Below are 21137 nucleotides of genomic sequence, written 5' to 3' on the forward strand. Positions count from 1 at the left end.
AAAAAAATCTATTTTAATCTTATGGATTAACTTTGCCCACTCCTACCACTTAGGACTATACTTTTTGGTTCAACAATCAAAATCCTGCTTATTGAATTGCCCTGAGTACTATTCGGTGTGGTAAAACAAAAACAAAAACAAAACCGAAAACAAAAACATAAAGTCCTAATACAATACAGAGAATAGCTACCCAGACCCTTAACACTTTATTTTACTGGGGTGTTTGTTTCTCCCCAACCAGAAGTATCCTTCACCCAGACACATGTTCCATTGGTATGTAGTCTGGGAAAAAATAAAACACTGCAGTCCTTTCCCCAAATGCCAAACCCATACAGAGTTCTGATGGATGGAAATTTTTCCTTCTCAAGGTCTGAGAAGTCTTCCTCCCATATGCCACTTTCCCAGAAGAAGGCTTTAAAAGGCATGAGCAAGGTATAGGGACCTGCAGAAGTTGGTACCATGTACACATTCTGTTACTAGAAAAGACGACAGAAATTCCTAAATCAACAGTTGCCTGAAACATTTTTAGCAGAGCCTCATTCCAGGCCAGCCAGTGAGAAGGAAACAGGAAAAGACTTTGTGACTCAGAAGCTGCCTTCCCTTATAAAGGCAAGGTTCTCTGGACTGGTATTTTGCCTACTTTGGGAGGAGGAGTTCTCTGAGGAAGCCAGAGTTTTCTGTCCCTCTCTACCAAAAAAGCACTCCACCGACAAGTATGTGTGTGAAATGCCTACATTCCTTCAGGTCAGTGGAGTGCCCTTGTTACTAGTATCCACAACGGGCTTTTGGATAAAGTTCTCATTGTCATGGATTCAAAAAGAAAAACATGATTTCAATTATTCTATTATGAATCTTAAACCTAAGGTGACCAAAGACTGCATGTAGATTTGGTAGCTTCCTTCCCTGAAAGAAGTCACCTAAATCATATATTCTTTAAAAAAAATTTTTTTTAATGCTTTATTTTTGATACAGAGAAAGACAGAGCATGAGAGGGGGAGGGGCATAGAGAGAAGGAGACACAGAATCTGAAGCAGGCTTCAGGCTCTAAGCTGTCAGCACAGAGCCTGATGCGGGGCTCGAACCCACCAACGTGAGATCTGACCTGAGCCAAAGTCGGAGGCTTAACCGACTGAGCCACCCAGGCGCCCCTATATTCTTTTTTTTTAAATTTATTTTAAACAAAGTAATTTATTAATTTTTTCCTGAGAGACTAAATTCAGTACAACATTTGTTTTTATAACATCCAACGTGTCTTATATCAAACTTAACCATGTTCTACGCAGTGACTGTGATGGGTGTTCTATTTTATTTGACTACTCTCGGTGTAATTCATTTGGGTAGTTCTAAAGCATTATCAGTGATCAAAATGTTTCTCTCTAAAGTTACTCCTGCATTCTCAATCCGTTTCTTCCACACATCATCTTAAGAAAATTTATGTGGTGTGGTTACGCTCTTTAACACTAGGATTTCTAAAACGAGGAAATATACCAACATTCAAATCATCAGTGTTTCCAGTTAAGGATACTTCATTAAATTTCATCAGAACATTCTATTATAGTTTAACTCATGATAGAAATGTTAAAACCCAAGATCTTCTGAGTCACACAATACCAACAGCTCATATTAATGAATAAATTACTCAGGTTTCCTACAAAGATATTAAGTGATGAGAAACAGAAAAAGTCAAGCTTTCAAGAGCTTTTTTAAAAAATACAGAAGCAAACCAATGAACACAACTACACAAAATATACACTGACCAATTGGAAACTAAACTAAAGATTAACCTTAAAAAAATCTATTTTAGAACCTCGTCATACCCTCCTAAAATGCTCCTAAGGGTGTTCATACCTCATAAGGGTATTAAAGCAATAGTCATTATTTTAGTTACTGTGCATCGTCTAAAAGATCCAGATAAAATAAATGTTTCATTTTGATTCAATTTAAATGCTTTAAAACTGGAAATATTTAGTAATTGATAGTATAATTAAATTTTAAAGAATATACACAAATGATTTGAACAGGTTTTATATTCAGTATCTTGCATGGTTTTAACACTGGCGCTTTTATCACTAATTTAGGAGAATCAGATGCATTTTTCCTCTGCATACTTAGGCACTAAGATTTCAAATTTGTAAGTACGGTAGTACTTGTAAATATTAAATTTTTACATGAATATTGGGTTCATCCTTGTTTTCCTTTGTTTCCTAAGTATTAACCAGTTTTGTATGGAAAATACTTTTGCATCACAATCAAAACTTGGTTACTAAACTGTAGCCGTAACTGGGTTACAGTCACTTAGATTCATTATTTGGAATTCTATTTACTAAGGCAGACCTAAATAAATCATATATTCTTGCTGTGAAATAAGAAAGTCCCTCGAGGGCACAGATCTGAGCACACCAGTGTATGCTTAGATGCTGGCATTGTCTGATAGGCTGCATAAAAGAGAGTTGCCAAATCTAGTGTATCTGAGTTCACGGTACTCAAGACTTAAATACAAATGCCACATATAATATGCACATTAAATACAAATGGTATATATATCAAACTATTAAGTGAATGCTTGGTTTCAGAAGCACTGTAGGACCATGCTACGCCTTGAGGGCACAAGTGGAAAATCCCAACGATTGTTATATTTACAGCAAAAAAGCAGATGTGATCTGGACATTACGGTTGTTTGAATTCTGGGTAAAATGTAAGCTTGCAGTGGGGTGAGGTGCCTGGGTGGCTCAGTCGGTTAAGCATCTGACTCTTGATTTTTGTCTCAGGTCACGGTCTCACGGTTTATGGGTTCGAGCCCCACATCGGACTCTGCGCTGACAGTGCAGAGCCTACTTGGGATTCTCTCTCCCTCCCTCTCTCTCCGCCCCTCCCCTGCTCATGCACCCTCTTTCTGAAAATGAATAAACTTAAAAAATAAAAACAAAACGCAAAGTCCGATTTGTGTATATTCCAAGTATGTCCCAAAGCGGGGGGTGGAGAGAAGAAAACCTTATCAACCATCTTCCTGTTTTGTGACACTGACAATGTGTTCAGCTGTGTGACCTTCCTTACTTCTGAGTTGAAGTAACTCACAGAGATTCAGCCCGCTTTCCTTTATTGGCCTTTGACCAAGCGTGACTTAAAGTAAGACAGTCATGAAATAAAATATGCTACCTGATATGTGCATCTTCCAGCTCTGAAAGCTTACAAGACAAGGGCTCTTTTGCTCACTTTTGTTTGTGTTTGTGGTCACCAGGGTGTGCTACATTTAGCAGTTTGGATTTAGGCAGCGTTGGTGGTAGAAGATGCAGGTAGGGATGGAGCAATGCCCAGGGCCAGAACACTGACAGTCACCAGAATCTGCCATTCCTCACAAGGACCGATGAAGTGATGTCACGTCCACCCCGTTTTTCAGATGAGGAAACTGAGGCGTTGGGCTGCTGAATGATTTGCCCAAAGACTCAAAATAAGTTAGAAAGCTGGTCTTTGAATCCAAAGGAACTTCAAAGCCCATAGTTTGGCCCCTACTTCATCAGAGAGAACAAGAATCTTGGCCTGTTCAACGATCTCAGATTCTAGCCAGCCTTTAAAGAAGTGGGAGCTTGCCGGCAAGAGATTACCCTATAGGGTCTCAATTTTGTTAGAAAAGGAAGTAGATGCCTCAAATTCCAAGTTGTAACTCTTGGAATTCTTGAAGCATCCAAAGATATCTCCCAGGGTCCTTCCTGTTCGCTTTCTTTTCTAGGAGCTAAAGTATGTCTGATGCTAAAAGCAGTGTTGGGTAAACTCTGGGGCCATCTTGGCACACAACCTGCCCTCCCTCAGCACTGCCTGGGCCGCTTTGCTCCTTGTCTTCTCACATCAAGCCTCAGGATCTCCTGGTGGAAACCCAAGTTCCCAGTGATCAACGGACAGAGACCATTTGAGCCCCACCTGACACCTGTTCATCACCTGAATTAATCTCAATTTAGGTGACAGTGGACGCTGTGCCCCTGACTGCTACTTTATGGTTTTCAAAGTACTGGAGGAGCATATGTCTCTCTATGAGCTATCAGCTCAGGAACGCTGTGAGATGGTTGAGCTGGAGTCACCCGTCATCTTGCAGATGAGGAAACGGAGGTACAAGTCACGTGGACCGCCCACTGATGATAAGGCTCTGCCTCCTGGGGCAGAATTTCACCCACTCTGTCTGAGTCACACTTTCCTTCTGTGAAAACTATCAATCTCTCTGTATTACCCCATAGAGGCCCTTGGGAAAGTTTATATTTCTATTTTAAAATGGGAGAATTCAGAGATCAGTCGAGGTAGAAAAGGACATTAAAATATATAGGTCCACACACTTAGAGTTACAGGGGGTGAAACCAAAGCACGAGCCACACAGAGAATCAGTGGCAGAGCCTAAAATAGAACACAGGTCTCCAGTCCTGTCCAGGCTTACCTTCTGTGTGTCTTCTGTCCACTCTGCCATCTGAGGATGTGTATCTGGGACCTGTCATCCAATGAGAGATGATAGTGATTGTAATGACAAACTGATCCTTGCTATTTTTCTGCACTTTTGAGAGTTCAATTCCCATTATCCTCCCTCCCTCCCACCCCCCAGCCCCTGTTCCAGGGCTTCTGGGTGGCTCTCATCTCACTGCACATTCCAGACCCCACACCAGGAAATCTGGGTCAGGGGAGCCCTGGGAATGTACATCCTGGCAAATTACCCAAGTGATTCTCATGACAGTGGTTCTAGAAGTTTAGGCCACACTTTAAGAAACTCTGTTCTGGGGCCCCTGACTGACTCAGTTGGTTGAGCATCCGACTTCGGCTCAAGTCATGATCTCGTGGGTCATTGGTTCAAGCCCCGAGTTGGGCTTACTGCTATAAACACAAACACAAAGCCTGTTTCAGATCCTCTGTCTCTGCCCCTCCTCTGCTCAGGTTCTCTCTCTCTCTTACTATTTTCAAGGACCGGGGTGGGAAAATCATTGGTCGGCCACACTGAAGAACAATGTACTTTTTCTAAGGCTAACCATAATGGTGACTGATAATTGGTAAGCTGCAAAGCAGCCAAAGCCAGTGGTGTATCATAAAACAGAGACTCATTCAGGAGACTGCTCTTCCCTTCCTAAGGGCTCCATCACCCAGCCGTCTCCAGGAAACTTGTCTTGCGTGCAAACACAAAGAGAAACCTTGCGGCTTCTTGCCTACTTTGACTAATGACCTGAGCTCCCAACTTGGTCCAGCCTGCTTGGCTGCGGGCTCTGCTCTGTGCTCTGTTAGGCAGTTGATGTACATGGATATGCCTAATGTGTTTGATCTCCTAAGGTCAGGATTCTAGGCAGCCACCATCTGTTTAAGGAAAAGAAGGCAAAGCTGTCATATTGTATTGATCCTGAAATATGCTAAGGAAAACCTGGAGCCAGAAGAGAACTGACTTATCTGATGCATCTTATCAGTTCTTTTCTTAAAATAAATTAGGAAACCTTTCTGAAAATAACAATGTCTGAGATGATCGGTGCAGCTCTTTTAAGGTTTGGAGGAAAGAGTCTGTTGCTTAATGGCATTCCTGAGATCCTACTCTACGGGAAGGGCAGTGAGCCCTAAGGCAATAACAATAAGGGAGGCGGGCTGCCTCTAAACTCTAGCAACCTAATGGCAAGGGCTGGCTTGATAAAATACAGGAGCAAGGAAATACGTTGTGGGAATCCGTGGAACGATAGAGCATCCTCCACGTGGAAACACTCGTCTCAGAAGGCTTTTGAAAAAAGGCAGGAGCATGACTTAGCAGCAGAAGAAGTGAGAAGGTATCTCTGGAAAGCGAGGGCATGAAGGCTTAGAGGCTGGACTCTGAATTCATGTGCTGTGAGGAAAGGGGAAACTCAGGGCATTGAGGATGGCTTCCATGGGTGACATGATTTCTGAAGTATGTCCAGCAGCACAGACTCAGCAGTTCATGTGCCCACATGATGGTTCCACCTTCAGCCTGCCTTCCCTATATTGTGTCTCTGAAGTCAGTGATCTGAATAAGGGTTCTTCCTTCTTCTGCCTCCTCATAGTTTTGTGGGAACACAGCTGCTTCACTACTTTCCTTACCGCCTCCTCATAGTTTTGGGAGTGTCAAGTTCCTCTAAGGATGCAGCTGGCCCAATCCTTTACTTTCAGAGACCCGAGTTTGAATCCTAAACCCATCACTCAGTAAAGGTCACCCAAGTGAGCTTGGGTAAGTTACTGAAACTCAGCTTTAGTTTCTTAATGGATACATGCTTTGTACAATTGATGTCTAGAATGTACTAATGGCTGCATAAATCTTTGTTATTGTTGTCGTTCCTCACACTACAGTAGCTCTGAAGTGCTTGAGATCACTCATGTGGAATGGGGCCCTCTTCCCACGGCCTCCTATATCCCAGGATCCTTTGCTCCTCCACAGCACTGCTTGTCCAGTTGGTTCCGATACTTTCCCCTCTTTAGCCCAACAATGCTGAGCTACAAACAATGTTTTGTTCTCCTCCCAACATGCTGGGTTCCAAACACTCCATGGTGGTAATATCAACAATTCTATATTTATTCACTGTTTTGTTTCTAGAGGATCTGCGACTTGGTTCCTAGACTAAATAAGTGACTATCAGTTCGTCTCCATTGGAGTCCAGCAAATCCACCCATTTGTATGTCATCCACACTCAGAGAATCAGAGAGTTACCAAGTTGGAAGGAACCCAGGACATCATATGATTCTGCCCGTTTGGCCCAGTGATTTCCAAATTTTGGTATGGATGAGAATCACTAAGGGTCCGATAAAAAATAGATTCCATTAAGGATGATTCCCGTAGTTACTCAGCTCTCAAGGAGGTGGGGGGTGACTCCCCTATTAAGTGTGGGCTGAGCTTAGTGACTTCCTTCTAGAAGGTGTAGTAAGGGAGGGGTTGGGAGGAGAGAGGTTATAATAGAGAAACCTGACAAACTCAGCCCGGTGATTAAGACTAACATCAGGGCTGCCTGGATGGTTCAGTCGGTTAAGTGTCTGACTCTTGATTTTGGCTCAACTCATGAACTCACGGTTTGTGAGTTTGAGCCCAATGTTGGGCTCTGTGCTGACAGTGTGGAGCCTGCTTGGAAATCTCTCTCTCCCACCTCTAACCTCCCCCACCCAAATAAATAAATAAACGTTTTTTTAAAAAGTAAGGGAAATCTAAGAAACAGCCAAATGTAATATGGTCTCCTGGGTGGGATCCTGGTATGGAAAGAAGGATGAAAACTAAGGAAATCTGAATAAAGCGTCGACTTTAGTTAACAACAAGGTGTCACTACCAGTTCATTAACTGTGACAAATGTACATACTTGTGTGATACGTGAATAATAGGGGAAACTGGGTGTGGGTTATATGGGAACTCTGTACTAGCCTCATAACTTTTCTGTAAACCTAAATGTCATCGTGAGTGAACTTTTTTTTTTAAGTTTTATTCTGGGATCTTAGAAGATGTGTGTGAGCAAGAGGGTCTCAGGTTTCTGTATTATTAACACACTGTCTCAACTATTTGGATGCAAGGAAATCATCCATCATGTAGAGGCTCTGAGAGCCCTGGGCTCTTCGGAAGATTCTCAGGTTGGGGGCGGCATCTTGGATGCTGGTGTCCCTTCCCAGATGTGCTGATTTCATTGATCTAGGATGTGGCCTGGGCATTTGAGATTTTTGAAACCCCCTTAGGTGATTTTAATGAAAAGTCAAGTTAAAAAAAAATCAACATCAAGGAGGCACCTGGGTCACTTGGTCAGTTGAGCATCTGACTCTTGATTTCGGGTCAGGTCATGATCCCAGGGTCAGGGGATGAGCCCTGCATCCGGCTCTGTGCTGAGCAGTCTCTCTCTCTCCTTCTCTAAAAAACAAACAAACAAACAAACAAATAAATAATAAGATTTGCTATCTGTCTAATATGATAGCCACATATGGCTATTTAAATTTAATTAAAATAAAATAAAATAAGCATTCCATTTCTACCCACATTTCAGGAATCAATCGTTACAAATGGCTAGTGGCTACTGTACTGGACAGCACAGATACTGAACCCTCCTGTCACTGCAAAACGTTCTGTTGGGCGGTGCTGCTCGCACTGATGTGAAGGAGATATTTGTGATCTTCTCCCAGAGACTGAGAGGAAGAAAGGGAATCCCTAAAGATTCCCTATGAGTAACACATGGGAAAGGCCACACTTAGTCATTAGTGAAGATCAGAATGCTCACGTTGTCCTGCTTTGCCCAGGACGTTCACAAGCACTGAAAGTCCCAGGTCCATGGCACACCATGACAGTCACCCTAGTGATCTGAGCCATCTGTGAAAAGAGTTTCAGCCAGGAGGACTCGGGGCTTTGAGCCTGATGAGGACAGGACACAGGGGCTGGTGCTGAGACATTGTCTCCCACATGAGCCACCTGCTGCCCACTTTGTCCTGTGTGCCCAGATTGGTGAACAGTGCAGTGACCCACCTATGCATGATAACTTCACCTCCTGGTCCCCACTGCCACCATAGATGCTGACCTCAGGCCACTACCCACACCTCTGTGTATGTGCTTCGGCTCAATCTGTCTCTGGTCAGACTCAGGTGTGTCTGGTTGGAATCCCTGCTCTAGCACTTACTGACTATGAAGGCTTTGGCAAGATACTTAGCTTGCCTGAGCCTTCGTGTCCTCCCCTGCAAAGGGGAACTATGGCATCCCTATGGCTGCTACTACTCATGTATGTAGAGAAAATAGCTCTTAGTACTATCTGATATCAGTACTATTTACCCTTTCAGAATATGCTTGATGTTTATTGTTTGAAAATCAGTCATAAAGCATTTTCTGTGCTTGATTCAGTTCCATTCAAGAAAACCTTGCTGAATGTTCCACGCTCTAGGAATTAAATGATGAAATCAGTTTAGGGGCACCTGGGTGGCTCAACCAGTTAAGCTGTCTGACTCTGGATTTTGGCTCAGGTCACCAAGTGTGAGATTGAGCCCCACGTCAGGCTCTGTACATTCAGCACAGAGGCTGCTTGGGATTCTCTCTCTGTCTCTCTCAAAATAAATAAATAAACTTCAAAAAATATTTTTAAATAAAAAAGATGGAATCATCTTAGTCTTTGTCCTCAAACACGTTATAGTCTATCCTGGAAATGAGGTATGTTATAGAACAGCATGATGAGTCCTGCAAGGGAGGTGAGCAGAGTGTGGTATAGGCAGCCAGAGGAGGGACCCCTGCCCCAAATGCAGGGTGGAGGTGGCCAGGGGCAGCCTATGGGGCTGGGACACCTAGCTGAGCTGGGGAGGATGCATAGAGCAGCAGTAGAAGAGCTGGAGTTGGGGGCAGAGGTAGAGAAGTGAACGGGTAGAGGTTGCTGCAGGCAGGGAACAGCATGTCCTGAGCTGTGAGCTGGTCTGTTTTCTTACCGGAAAAGCTTACTGTTCAGCATAACTGGGACAATGTTGGGGCGTCCTACTTCTAATGGGGGTAGAAAAGGCAGAAGAAGCAGGAAAAATGTTCATGCCGCTAACAGGGAGACAATAGAGAGCATCCTTCTCCTCCAGGGATTTAACTTACCTTTCAACGCTCTCTGCTCTTCATGGTGAAGCCTCATTTCCCAAACTATCTTTTGGTGACAACGTGAATGTTAAAGCTCTTCTGTCTACAAAATCCAAGAGGGAGCCATTCTGCAATCCAGCTTGCATTTTGTTCTTTAACAAACACAATGTCATGAAATGAAATAAAAATAAAGCCCTTGAAGGTGGTCTTTCAATCTTTAAATACGTCGCATATTGTAGACACGCTGAAAAGCTTACAGGAGCATACTGGCTTCCTCTGCTTTCCTCGTTGGCCTTTATGGGATCATGGAGGCACGGCTTTGCGGGTTCTGACCCCTCTTCCAAGACAGGACTTGGGCACTCTCTCTTACGTGCCTATTAAATGTTCGTAAGTATGTTTAATGTCAACACCATTGGTGGAAATCTCTTCTTTTAAACTGAGAAACTGTTACAAATGCCTTGACACGCAACGGGAAATACATCTGTGTGTGTAAAGGGATGGGTCTGCCAAATGTTTCCATCCAAATCCCCAAGCCTATGGACAAGTTACCTGAGACAGGAAAAAAAAGAAGGAGTTAATGATCATAAAGTGGGGAGATTATCCTGCGTCGTCCAGCAAGGCCCAAGGTAGTGATAGGAGGCCTTCAAAAAAGGAAGCAGGTGACTGGAGATCTGAAGATGCTTCAGCTTTGAAGACAGAGGGGCCCCAAGCCGAGGAATGTGGGCCTCCTTTAGAAACCAGGAAGGAGAGGAAACAGATTCTCCCCCAGAGCTTTCAGAAGGTGTGCAGCCACCCTGACGTTAGCCGGAGAATCTTCGTTTGGACTCCTGACCTCACGAACTGTAATGTAATAAATCCTGTTGTTGGAAGCCCATCAGTTTGTTGTAGTTCCTCAAGCAGCAACAGGAAACAAACACGGTGTTGCATTTTTTAGATTAGGTTTTCCTCTGCACCTTTGTTGTCTGAGAAAGTGCCTTTCTCAACTCTAGATCCAAGTTCCTCTTCTTTTTTTTAAATGTTTTTTTTTTTATTTTTTAGAGAGACAGAGTGTGAGAAGGGAGAGACAGAAAGAGAGAGAGAGACACAGAATCAGAAGCAGGCTCCAGCCTCTGAGCTGCCAGCATAGAGCCAGCAGTGGGGCTTGAACTCACAAACTGTGAGATCATGATCTGAAATCAGAGGCTCAACTGACTGAGCCATCCAGGCGCCCCTCAAGTTTCTCTTACAGAGTGTCCAAGGGTGAGGCAATGTTCCAGGTTCTGCTCATTTATTAAGTCTTCGCATCTCATTACTGCCCTGTAATAACATATTTTTCATATAAGAAAGCTAAGGCAGGGTGCCTGGGTGGCTCAGTAGGGTAAGTGTGCACCTCTTGGTTTTGGCTCATGTCATGATCTCACAGATCATGGGTTTGAGTCCCACTTCAGGCTCTGTGCTGACAACATGGAACCTGCTTGGGATTCTCTGTCTCCCTCTCTCCCTCTGCCCCTCCCCCACTCACTCTCTATCTCTCTCAAATAAATAAATAAACTTAAAAAAAAAAAGGGGGGCACCTGGGTGGCTCAGTCAATTGAGCATCTGACTTTGGCTCAGGTTATGATCTTGTGTTCATGGATTGGAGCCCCATGTCAGACTCTGGGCTGACAGCTCAGAGCCTGGAGCCTGTTTTGGATTCTGTGTCTCCCTCTCTCTCTCTGCTGCTACTGTGCTCACACTATATCTCTCAAAAAATAAAATAAAAACCTTAGGAAAAAAAAAAACAAAGCTCAAGCAGAGAAAGGACACAGGACTGCTGAACAGTAGATCCAGAACTTGAACTCTGAACTGAAATCTCTACTGCCCCCAACACTTTTACCTTTGTAGAGAGACAGGGTCACTGCATTCTTTCCTTATGTTACACGTTATTTCTGTCACGTGCTAAGTGTCTTCTCTCATGGGAGAGTCCTTGGGCTTCTCAGATTTTGAATTAATGGGAAAACTGTGAACACTAAAACTAGTGAGCATCAGCTTACCCCTCAAATATCAGCCCTTTCACCTCTAGAAGATGGGTCACGTCAAATTTGCCATGAAGATCCTGGAGCTGCTGAGGGGCAGAGCCGGGCCGAGCCCTGCAGATGTAATTAGAGCGGTGTGTGCATTGCGGGCTTTTTGAGTGTGTCTACTTGGGCTGTCTTAGGACAACTCAGCCTTTGGATCTGAGAATTCCAGAACCCAGAGAATGTCAAGAATGGGAGACAAGATGCGTGCTTGCCCTCACTGTGTCTTCTGGGATGAAATGAATTTTACAAGCTGAATAAAACAGCTAATGAGTGTGATCAGTCTAGAGGAGACAATTCCTATGGCCTAAATTTTCGACAGTGGCCAACAAAAATCACTTTCTTACCGGAATCTAGATTAAATGGATATGTGCCAGCATTGACATGACCCAGTTTAAACCTACAAGGTGATGGGGATAGAGAATAACCAAGACATTTTTAGGCAATTATTGAGCACTTACTGCTTGCTCAGCTCTAGACTGGGCCCAGAGAGGATTACACGTGTCCCAGATCTTACAGGATTTACAATAAACCATCACTGGATAGTGTTACCCAGATGGTGTGTGTGATGTTTGCAGAAGAGACCGTCTGGAGAGGGTTTCTGACTATGTGCTTATAGTTTGGAATTTATTTTCCTGAATTGCAACCAAGTCATCAGACACTTCTGTTTTTCTAATTGGCCCATAACTCCTCGGGTACGGAAGGTACCTAACTGTTGGCTGGAGATTTCTTGGGGCACACACACACTCATCCACTCTGCTTTCTCTCAGACAAGAGACTTGGATGGGGCACAGAAGTATAAATCTCAAACCCAGACAGTGAGACCATTTAATCACTTGCTTGGAGGTTTATTTTCAGTTATAGGTCCTCCCCGGTTAATATCATAGATGAGAAAAAGGAAGAGAGAAAGTGACAGGGGAGGGAGGGAGGGGAAAGAGGGAGGGAGAAAGAAAAAAAGGGCAAAAGCATGTAAGAAAGACGAAGTCTTGAGTCTCCTTGCATGTCTGTTTATATCATAGTCTTAGTTACTTCCAGAGCTATGGAAGTACTACTATAATCAAGGAAGAAAATGATGTAAGAATCATAAAGGTGGATACCCAGACTTTTGTCCTTGGCATGTACAGGAATATCCCCTTTACAAAGTTACCCAGCACGACACAGACTGTGTACAAGACAGGAATATGACCGCTACTCGAATCGCTCTCCTAACCAGGAAAATAAGGACTTTTTGTTTCACCTGATCTCTGTGATTCAAAACCATTGGCTTAGTCCCCCAAGCCCCCAAACTCAGTTTCATATTATACTGTGTAGTCTTCAAAGTTGAACATTCAGACAGTTGTGTTTTCTGGTTGTTAAAAACTAGACACTGTTGAGAAATTCCTCAAAAACAGAGAGAAATTTGTTACTATTTAGTCTTAAGCAGTTTGAAGTTTTCTTTTTTTTTTTTTTAAGTTTATTTATTTGGGGGAGTGGGGAGGAGGGAATCCCAAGCAGGCTCTGCACTGTCAGCGCAGAGCCTGATGCAGGGCTGGAACTCACAAACCGCGAGATCATGACTTGAGTTGAAACCAAGAGCCTGATGCTTAACTGACTGAGCCACTCAGGCTCCCTGTCGTTTGCAATTTTCTAATCATCAACAGTGCAGTTTCTCAAAGATGAACAGATGTGTGTGTGCATGTGTACCACAAGTCTAACGTGCCAGACACGGTAAGTGTACAGCTGGCCACGGCTGCAAACTAAAGCCGTCCTTTCTGGGATTCTTCTCATGTATCAGCAGTCCAGAAATACTCATGATGTCCATCACAAATATTTCTATTATGAATTTAGTTAGAATCCTCACCTGGAGAAGGAGAGCATACAAACAAAAAGCCATAGAAGCTTCTCCACTGAAAAATGCATTTTGGGAACAGGAGCTTAAAGCCAGATTCATGCTGCAAAGACAGTACCTGTCTCTGAGAAAAGCATGGGACACCTGTCAAATGGGTCAGCAGGTGGAGAGTAGGGTGGGAGCACCCCCTCAACTTGAACACGCCTTTTCTCTCCCACACTGCTTCTGTGACAGGGCACTGCGTGGACTCTGGGTCAAAGGAACAGCCCCTAATGATTCTGCTACATGACTTGGCGACAAGCTGACAGACATACTGATGTCCCAAGATGGCCGAGGCAATCCTGACTCCCAAGCTCCTCTGTGAAGAACGTGGGCCAGTCAGCCCTGCCTGCCTGTCAGTTACAGCTCCCATGAATACCATGCTTGGACTCCATTTATCAACACAGCAGTGTGACCATTAAATCATGGTGTGCTCTCTTTCTATTTATGAACGATCGAAACAATATCTTTCTTCATTGCAGGCCTCCTTTGTAGGAAAATGTCTTAAACGTCCCTACTTCTTGAGGCTGCTCCTGTCTGTGCTCGGTTCCCTAGGAAATGTGACAGGACGCCAGTGTGACTGAGGCCTGGCTTGCTCTGTGGAATGTGCAGATGGTGAACGGATCTGCCCCACCGCCCAGCCCCGGGCGTTCGGGCATCTCAGCGGTTGCTCTGCAGGCCCCGGGTGTTTATCTCCCCTCAGGCAAGCTGACCTGCCTCCCACTTCTTGAGCAGAGCAGTGGAATTTGGTGGAAGAGACCCAGACCTCCGGCCACCCAGATTAGAGCGTTTTGTGCTGAGGTCCCTATATGGTTGTGTTAGCCTGAGCGCCAGGCCTGAGTCTGTCTTTGTTCCTTGTTTGGGAAGCGAAGGGGAGGGAAGCAGGCCAAGGGGCTATATAACCCTTCGGCGTTCAGCTTCCCTGAACACCACCCAGAGCGGAGAAGCCCAGCCCAACGCTGTCAGGGTAAGTGGCTCGGACCCAGGGCTGTGACTTCCCTCTCCGGCAGCTCTGACATTACTCAGTGCACTCGGACGTCATCTACAGAGACTTGCTTGGGCTTGTGCTTCTGCAATTTCTGAATGAACATTGCAGTCCTAAGATGATTGTAGCCTTTAGCTTCCCATTATCTCGTAGCAAGAGCAGACTTAAGATGCAGTTTGGTGCAGGGCGGAAGGAGGAAAAGAAGACGGAACAGAATCTGTGGGTCACCTGTAGAGGCTGTTTATACTACGTCAACAGCCCTGATCAGGCTGTGCTGTTTCAGAGATACAGTCCAGCGATTTCCAGGAAGTTACCCATTTATTTCTACGGAGGCGGCAGGAATTGTAGTACGCGTTTGTGGTTCGGTTTGGTGTGGGGATTTTTCATTGGAGGCTATTTTTGATGCAGCTGAGGTGCCTGGAAATGTATTTGAGAAGGGAACACAGTCTAGCTGCCTCATCTTTGATATTGGCTGTTTGTGTGTTTGCATCTGGGTTCCTATGGCTCTAGTTGGTAGTGTCTTCTGCAGGAAAGGTGTGTCTCTCTAGTGTGTCTGTGAACTTACACTCCAGGCTGTGCATTGCACGCTCCACTGGTCATTTGCAGCAGAATGCAGCAGGAATCTGTCTCTGGGAATAAAGAGGGAGGCAGCATCTGACAGTGGCTTGTGTCTCAGCCTAAGGGATGTCTGGTTTGCATTTCTCTCCCCCGCAGTGAGGCAGCAGTCCCCAGGCTGAACTTCTGGGGAAATCAGGGCTTGGCCACTTCAGCCTGGACTGGAGTTTCCACGCTGAGATTTTCCTTGCATTCTGTGATCCATGACTAAATATGGTTTGCATTTCAAGACGGATGAGCTGGGAAACTGTAGCGTTCTTCTTCCCCTCCCCCTTCCCCACACTAACTACTCATTTTTGGCACAAGACACAGGCAAAGCAGTTGGAGCAACCCTCTGACCAGCGTGCAGTTCCAAAAGCAGACGCTCGGATGTGTTTTACCTAATTAGGAAATGCTTTGCTCCAAACCCAGCTGCTCCTTCAGGTCAGATAAGGCTTAGACACCACTGAGCCGGCTTCCTTCTGGGGACACACAGACTTTTCTAATGCCAATGCTCATCTGAGAGATTAGAGAATCCCTCTTGGGCACTTTTTTTCTTTTTTTACTAAATAAAAACACATTTACTGAATTTCGAGATTTTTTTTTTTTTACTTTTCTGCATGGTTGCTATGTTCTGGGGCAACTACTTTTTCTCAAGTGTATTCAAGCCCCAAGTCCTCCCGGCCAACCACAGAGTTAGGAAGAGGATGTGCACTCATGGCAATCAGCCTGTCACCTTTTCAGAGTGTCCTGTTTCCAAATATTTCGTCCTGTTATCAGCTTTCTGGGTTTGCAAAGTCTGCTTAGCGCATCCACAGAGAGCCTGCCGCCTCCGACACATGCCTCTGACTCTGACTTCTTGTCCTGTCTGGTCTCCTCTACATTTCTCACTTCTCCACAACCTTTTTCCTCCTAATAGGACAGAAGCCAAATTACATCGAGTGGTGTCCAGCATCTGGAAAGGGAAGGGAGGGGTGGGAAAGGAGAGAGCAAGCCACTGGCAAGTCTTGTTTTCCATTCTTAGGAGTGGAATCCACAGGTCAAGGATGTCCATGCTCCGCCTGGAGGCAGTGTGGAAAGAAAGCAAAAACTAAAAATAAAGAGATTGGGATAATGATCATACTGATATCATGCTGTCAATAATCCTAACTTCATTTTTTTTACATTTTTTATGTTTTTTACTTATTTTTGGGAGATAGAGAGAGAGAGACAGTGTGGACAGGGGAGGGTCAGAGAGAGAGGGAGATACAGAATCTGAAGCAGGCTCCAGGCTCTGAGCTAGCTGTCAGCACAGAGCCTGATGCAAGGCTCGAACCCACGAGCTGTGAGATCATGACCTGAACTGAAGCCTGTAGCTCAATCGACTGAGCCACCACCCAGGCACCCCAATAATCTTAACTTTAAAACTAACATTTATGGACACTCCTAATGTGTATGCCACTACAAATCATTTTAAATGCTTTTTGAAAATCTAACCCCTCATCGTAAAAACTCTGAATAGCATGTACTGCTATTATTGCTGTTTCACAGAGAAAGAAACTGTGATTTAGGGATGGTAAATACCTCGCTGGGTCACACAGCTTCTAGGTGGTGGAGCCTGGACTCAAACCCAGGCAGAGTGACTGCAGGGTCCAAGCCTATAATCACCATACTCTGTCATCTCCGTGATCCTAACTTTACCAAGCATTGGGATCTTGGACAAGTCACTTCAACTCTTTGAGTCTTGGTTTGCCAATTGGAGAGAATAATACCTGTCCTGGATTTTAAAATGCACTGCCTCCATTGAGATTCATGCTTTTGCGAGGGTTAACCAGCATTCAGAAAGATATAGCATTGATCATTCATGGGAATGCTCTGGCAGAACTCCAGAAAAAAGCAGAAGTTTTTTTTTTTGTCTTCTCCTACATTCCAAAATTTTTCTTAAAAGAATTGTCTTTTATATCTGATCTGGGTGTGCAATGAGTTTACCAACTTAGAAGAATCTTCCTCAGCTTGAAATCCTAGCATCTCAAAGGTAGGCGGAGAACTGTGGGTGTCCCTCTCTTTATGGGAAAGTTCTGCTTCGAAAAATGGAAGGGAATCTGAATTGAAAGTAAAGGGAGTAGCCAAGAGACCTGATCTCTGATTCAACTCTGCCTCCCATGCCCTGGGTGCCCTTGAGTAAAACGCTTCCTCTGGGTTTTCTCATTAGTAACAATGAGAGCATAGCATGAAAATGGCCTCTCTACTAGGCCTTCAGTCCTCCAAATCTGTAAGCTGCTGCTTTTGGTCTCACTTTTCAAATTTTGTTATAGGATCCAAGCTTAAGAGTTGGATATTCAAAATACTGTTTTATTACTAAAAGAATACATGCTCAATTTAGAAAATATTACAAGATCCAGGGTAGATCATTAAAACACTTACAAAAACCATCCCTTTAAAATAATACTCATGGGGGCCCCTGGGTGGCTCAGTCGGTTAAGCGTCCAGCTTCCAGCTTCAGCTCAGGTCATGATCTCACGGTTCGTGGGTTCCAGCCCCGGGTTAGGCTCTGTGCTGACAGCTCAGAGCCTGGAGCTTGCTTCTGATTCTGTGCCTCCCTCTCTCTTTGACCCTCCCCTGCTCATGCTGTCTCTCTCTGTCTCTCAAAAAAAAATACTCATCAACGTGTTGGTAAATATAATGAACCTGTTTTCAATGCATAAACGTACATTTTAAAATAGGATAATACAATGTTGCTTTCTCCAATCTATTATTCTTATACAGAATGTACTCTTTCCTTATCTTTTACTGTTCTTAATGGCAGCAAAATATTATAATACGTGATGTATAACTAATTAGACTCTCCCTCACTGGAATTTTTAGGTTAGCTGTGATTTGTATTAATGGAGAATAACCGTGGCCCCTAAAATTTAAAGCACCTTGTTAGAAAGTTTCAATTGGCTCTAATGTTTCTCCAAAGGTAAAATAAAAGTTTTCTGGACCCAAAAGATTTTTATTATTTTTAAATGTTTATTTATATTTGAGAGAGTGAGAGACAGGGCATAAGTTGGAGAGGGCAGAGAGAGAGGGAGACACAGAATCGGAAGCAGGGTCCAGGCTCTGAGCTGTCAGCACAGAGCCTGATGCGGGACTTAAACCCACAAACCATGAGATCATGACCTGAGCTAAAGTCAGACCCTTAACTGACTGAGCCACTCAGGACCCCTGAGATTTTTTTTAAACATCTTACATTCAACATTTCAACATTTCCAAATTTTCACTTGCAGCCTACCCCTCAAAATCTACCTTTAAAAAAATATTTAAACATTATAACATATCTCGAAAGATGTGTTTGGGCTGATACAGACAGCAAATTCCAGAAACTTCTCTCACATATGACACGGGACTTGTCTCTGTGAAGATCTGATATTCTTGTCTGTGCTCTGCAGTTGTTCATTTATTCACCTGCTTGGTTTTTCTTTGAAGTGCTCACGAGCACATGTGATGTGTCAGCCACTGTGCTGGAGACTAGTTGTATGAATGTGGAAGTTGAGTTTTGGCTTACAGAAAGCTTTCAGTCTGGGGCACCTGGGTGGCTCCGGTGGTTAAGTGACCGACTTTGGCTCAGGTCATGATCTCGCAGTTCAAGAGTTTGAGCCCCATGTCGGGCTTGTGCTGACAGCTAGCTCAGAGCCTGGAACCTGCTTTGGATTCTGTATCTCCCTCTCTCTCTGTCCCTCCGCTGCTCACACTGTCTCTCTGTCTCTCAAACATAAATAAAGGTTAAAAATTAAACAACAACAACAAACAAGAAAGCTTCCAGTCTAAGTAAAGTATGTTGAGATAAATGCTGTGTTCTATAAGGGTCAGTGGTGTGCGCTCCAGGAGGGCAATGAAGGGCCCCAGACCCCATCTAGAAGGTGGGGCTGGACAGTTAAGTGCCACGGTTGCTGGATGACAGCGGGGTCGGCTTCCTCCCTGTTCCTGCAGGACCCGGTGAAGCAGCCCCAGCCAATATGTGTGAAGAAGAGGACAGCACTGCCCTGGTGTGTGACAATGGCTCAGGGCTTTGTAAGGCCGGCTTTGCCGGGGACGATGCCCCCCGCGCGGTTTTCCCATCCATCGTGGGACGCCCCCGACACCAGGTGAGCAATGCTTCACTGTGATGATGTAACGTGATAAATATCGCTACTTGGACAATCACGTGACAAGATATAAATGCGTCAAGATAACTGTACACCTTAAAATCACACAATGTTGCACATTAGATTTATTCAATAAAAAAAGTTTGGATTGAAATATAGAGAAACGGGGCTACAAATGAGGTCCCTCTGTAACTGGGTGTCCATGAGTATCCACGGACTGCCTATTGCTCTCTGCCCAGAGATTATGTAACCTTGTTAAAAATATACCTCTGATGATGGGTGTGTAGAAATGTGTAAATTCTATATACATTGGAGGCCGATTATCCGGTGGGTATTTATCAGACATAAAGTTCACTTGTTTTCATAGTTCCTTTTTGTCTCAATATGATCATTATCATCATCAGAAATACTATGAGTTACCTAATAATGTGAACCATAGCTACTCTTTGGAAAGAAGCTAAAATAAAAGCCTAGGGCACTCTCAAAGAAATTGGTATTAGATGAAAGTAAGCATTGTTAGCAAATGTAATTTTACATATTTTAGGTGTCAGTGAAAGATATGTGGATGGCCACATGCTAATTTTATGGAATGTTATGTATAAACAAAATATTGGGGGCAGCCATATGGTAAAAACTGAGAATGTCATCTTAGAAATTCTTCACGTCAGAACAGTAGCTTCCTGTCGACCCTCTCTGATTGGCATTCATGGCTCTCAGCTTGGCGTGTAGTCACAAGACCGAATAATAGCCCCTTCCCATCCACTGAATGAAATCTCAGGTCCGTTTCTTTGTTGACTGTATGCATGGAGATATTTTGCACAAACCACTACTTCTAGATCTGTTGTAGCCACGACTGTTTCCCAATCCTGAAACAGTCGCTCCAGTGCAAATTAAAATCCCAGTAATGAGAATTCCCTTTCTTTCATTACTTACCTTTTTTTTAAGCTTCACTTTATTGATTTAAAGGGCACTTGTTGGGATCAGCACAGGGTGTTATATGTAAGCAATGAATCACGGGGGATCTACCCCCAAAACCAAGAGCACGCTGTGTACACTGTAAGTTAGCCCACTTGACAATAAATTATATTTTAAAAACAAAATATAAATAAAAATACTTCCGACTAGTTTAGTCAAATGCCTTACTGTTGATCAGTATGGATTTATCCATTAGAAATCAAGCACTGAGCAGTCATCTGTAGATATAATGCTTTTGCTTCTAATGGTTAGGAGATGTTCACATACTCTTGGGTGGGTGACAATTTTAACAGCTTGAAGGATTTATAAGAGGCACAGTGCCATTTAACAAGTGTGTAAAATTTCATACATTCATTTAACAAGTAAATGAGTGACACAGAAGTCCCCGGCAATTTGTTATAGTGGCGAACAACAAGCATGGTTTCTGTCCTAACAGAGCTCGCTAAGAAATATGGCAGCCAGAAAAACACACTCAGGGCTTTATGCACACTCAGGGCCCTCTGCTCTTTGGAGACTGATTCAGGCCTGTTGCCAAACAACTGAGGGATGTTGCTTCAGAGCATAGTGACCCTAAGATAGAATGTCATGTTCCTGGTGCCAGAAGAGGAACTTTCTATGGCAATGATTTAACCCTTTGCGGCTGGACTGTAATCAGCCCTTGAGTGCTGTGGAGGCTGACTCGTGCTGTGTTGAATCTCTGTAGGGAGTCATGGTGGGCATGGGACAAAAGGACAGCTACGTAGGGGACGAAGCTCAGAGCAAAAGAGGAATCTTGACCCTGAAGTACCCGATAGAACACGGCATCATCACCAACTGGGACGACATGGAAAAGGTACTGGGATGTTCTCTGTACTTGGAGGACTCATGATACCTAATTTCTTGGCACCTGGTTCAAAATATGTTGCTACTGTTGAAAGAAAATCATGAAATGCTTTTTAAAAAAAAAACACCCACAAATCTGTTGCTTAAAAGGGTTTATACACTAATGAGAGGGATACTGTTCTGCGGATGGGAACAGTAGTCATTTGCCAATGGTGGCAGTTAAGAGCCTATT

At 43.9% G+C, this 21137-nt stretch overlaps 1 protein-coding gene across 1 annotated transcript in view; it reads left to right on the forward strand.

Annotated features, from left to right (window-relative positions):
* The first annotated feature begins 14284 nt into the window (after positions 1-14284).
* The window catches only part of ACTA2 (actin alpha 2, smooth muscle), a 14620-nt gene continuing 7767 nt past the window's right edge, over positions 14285-21137 (forward strand). The window contains exons 1-3 of the mRNA XM_029931683.1: positions 14285-14390; positions 18954-19108; positions 20787-20915. Coding sequence (XP_029787543.1) covers positions 18980-19108; positions 20787-20915 — 258 coding nt within the window. The 5' untranslated portion in view covers positions 14285-14390; positions 18954-18979. The remainder of the gene's footprint in view (positions 14391-18953; positions 19109-20786; positions 20916-21137) is intronic.

This window comes from Suricata suricatta, chromosome 2, assembly GCF_006229205.1.
Source record: "Suricata suricatta isolate VVHF042 chromosome 2, meerkat_22Aug2017_6uvM2_HiC, whole genome shotgun sequence".
NCBI classification, from domain to species: Eukaryota; Metazoa; Chordata; class Mammalia; order Carnivora; family Herpestidae; genus Suricata; species Suricata suricatta.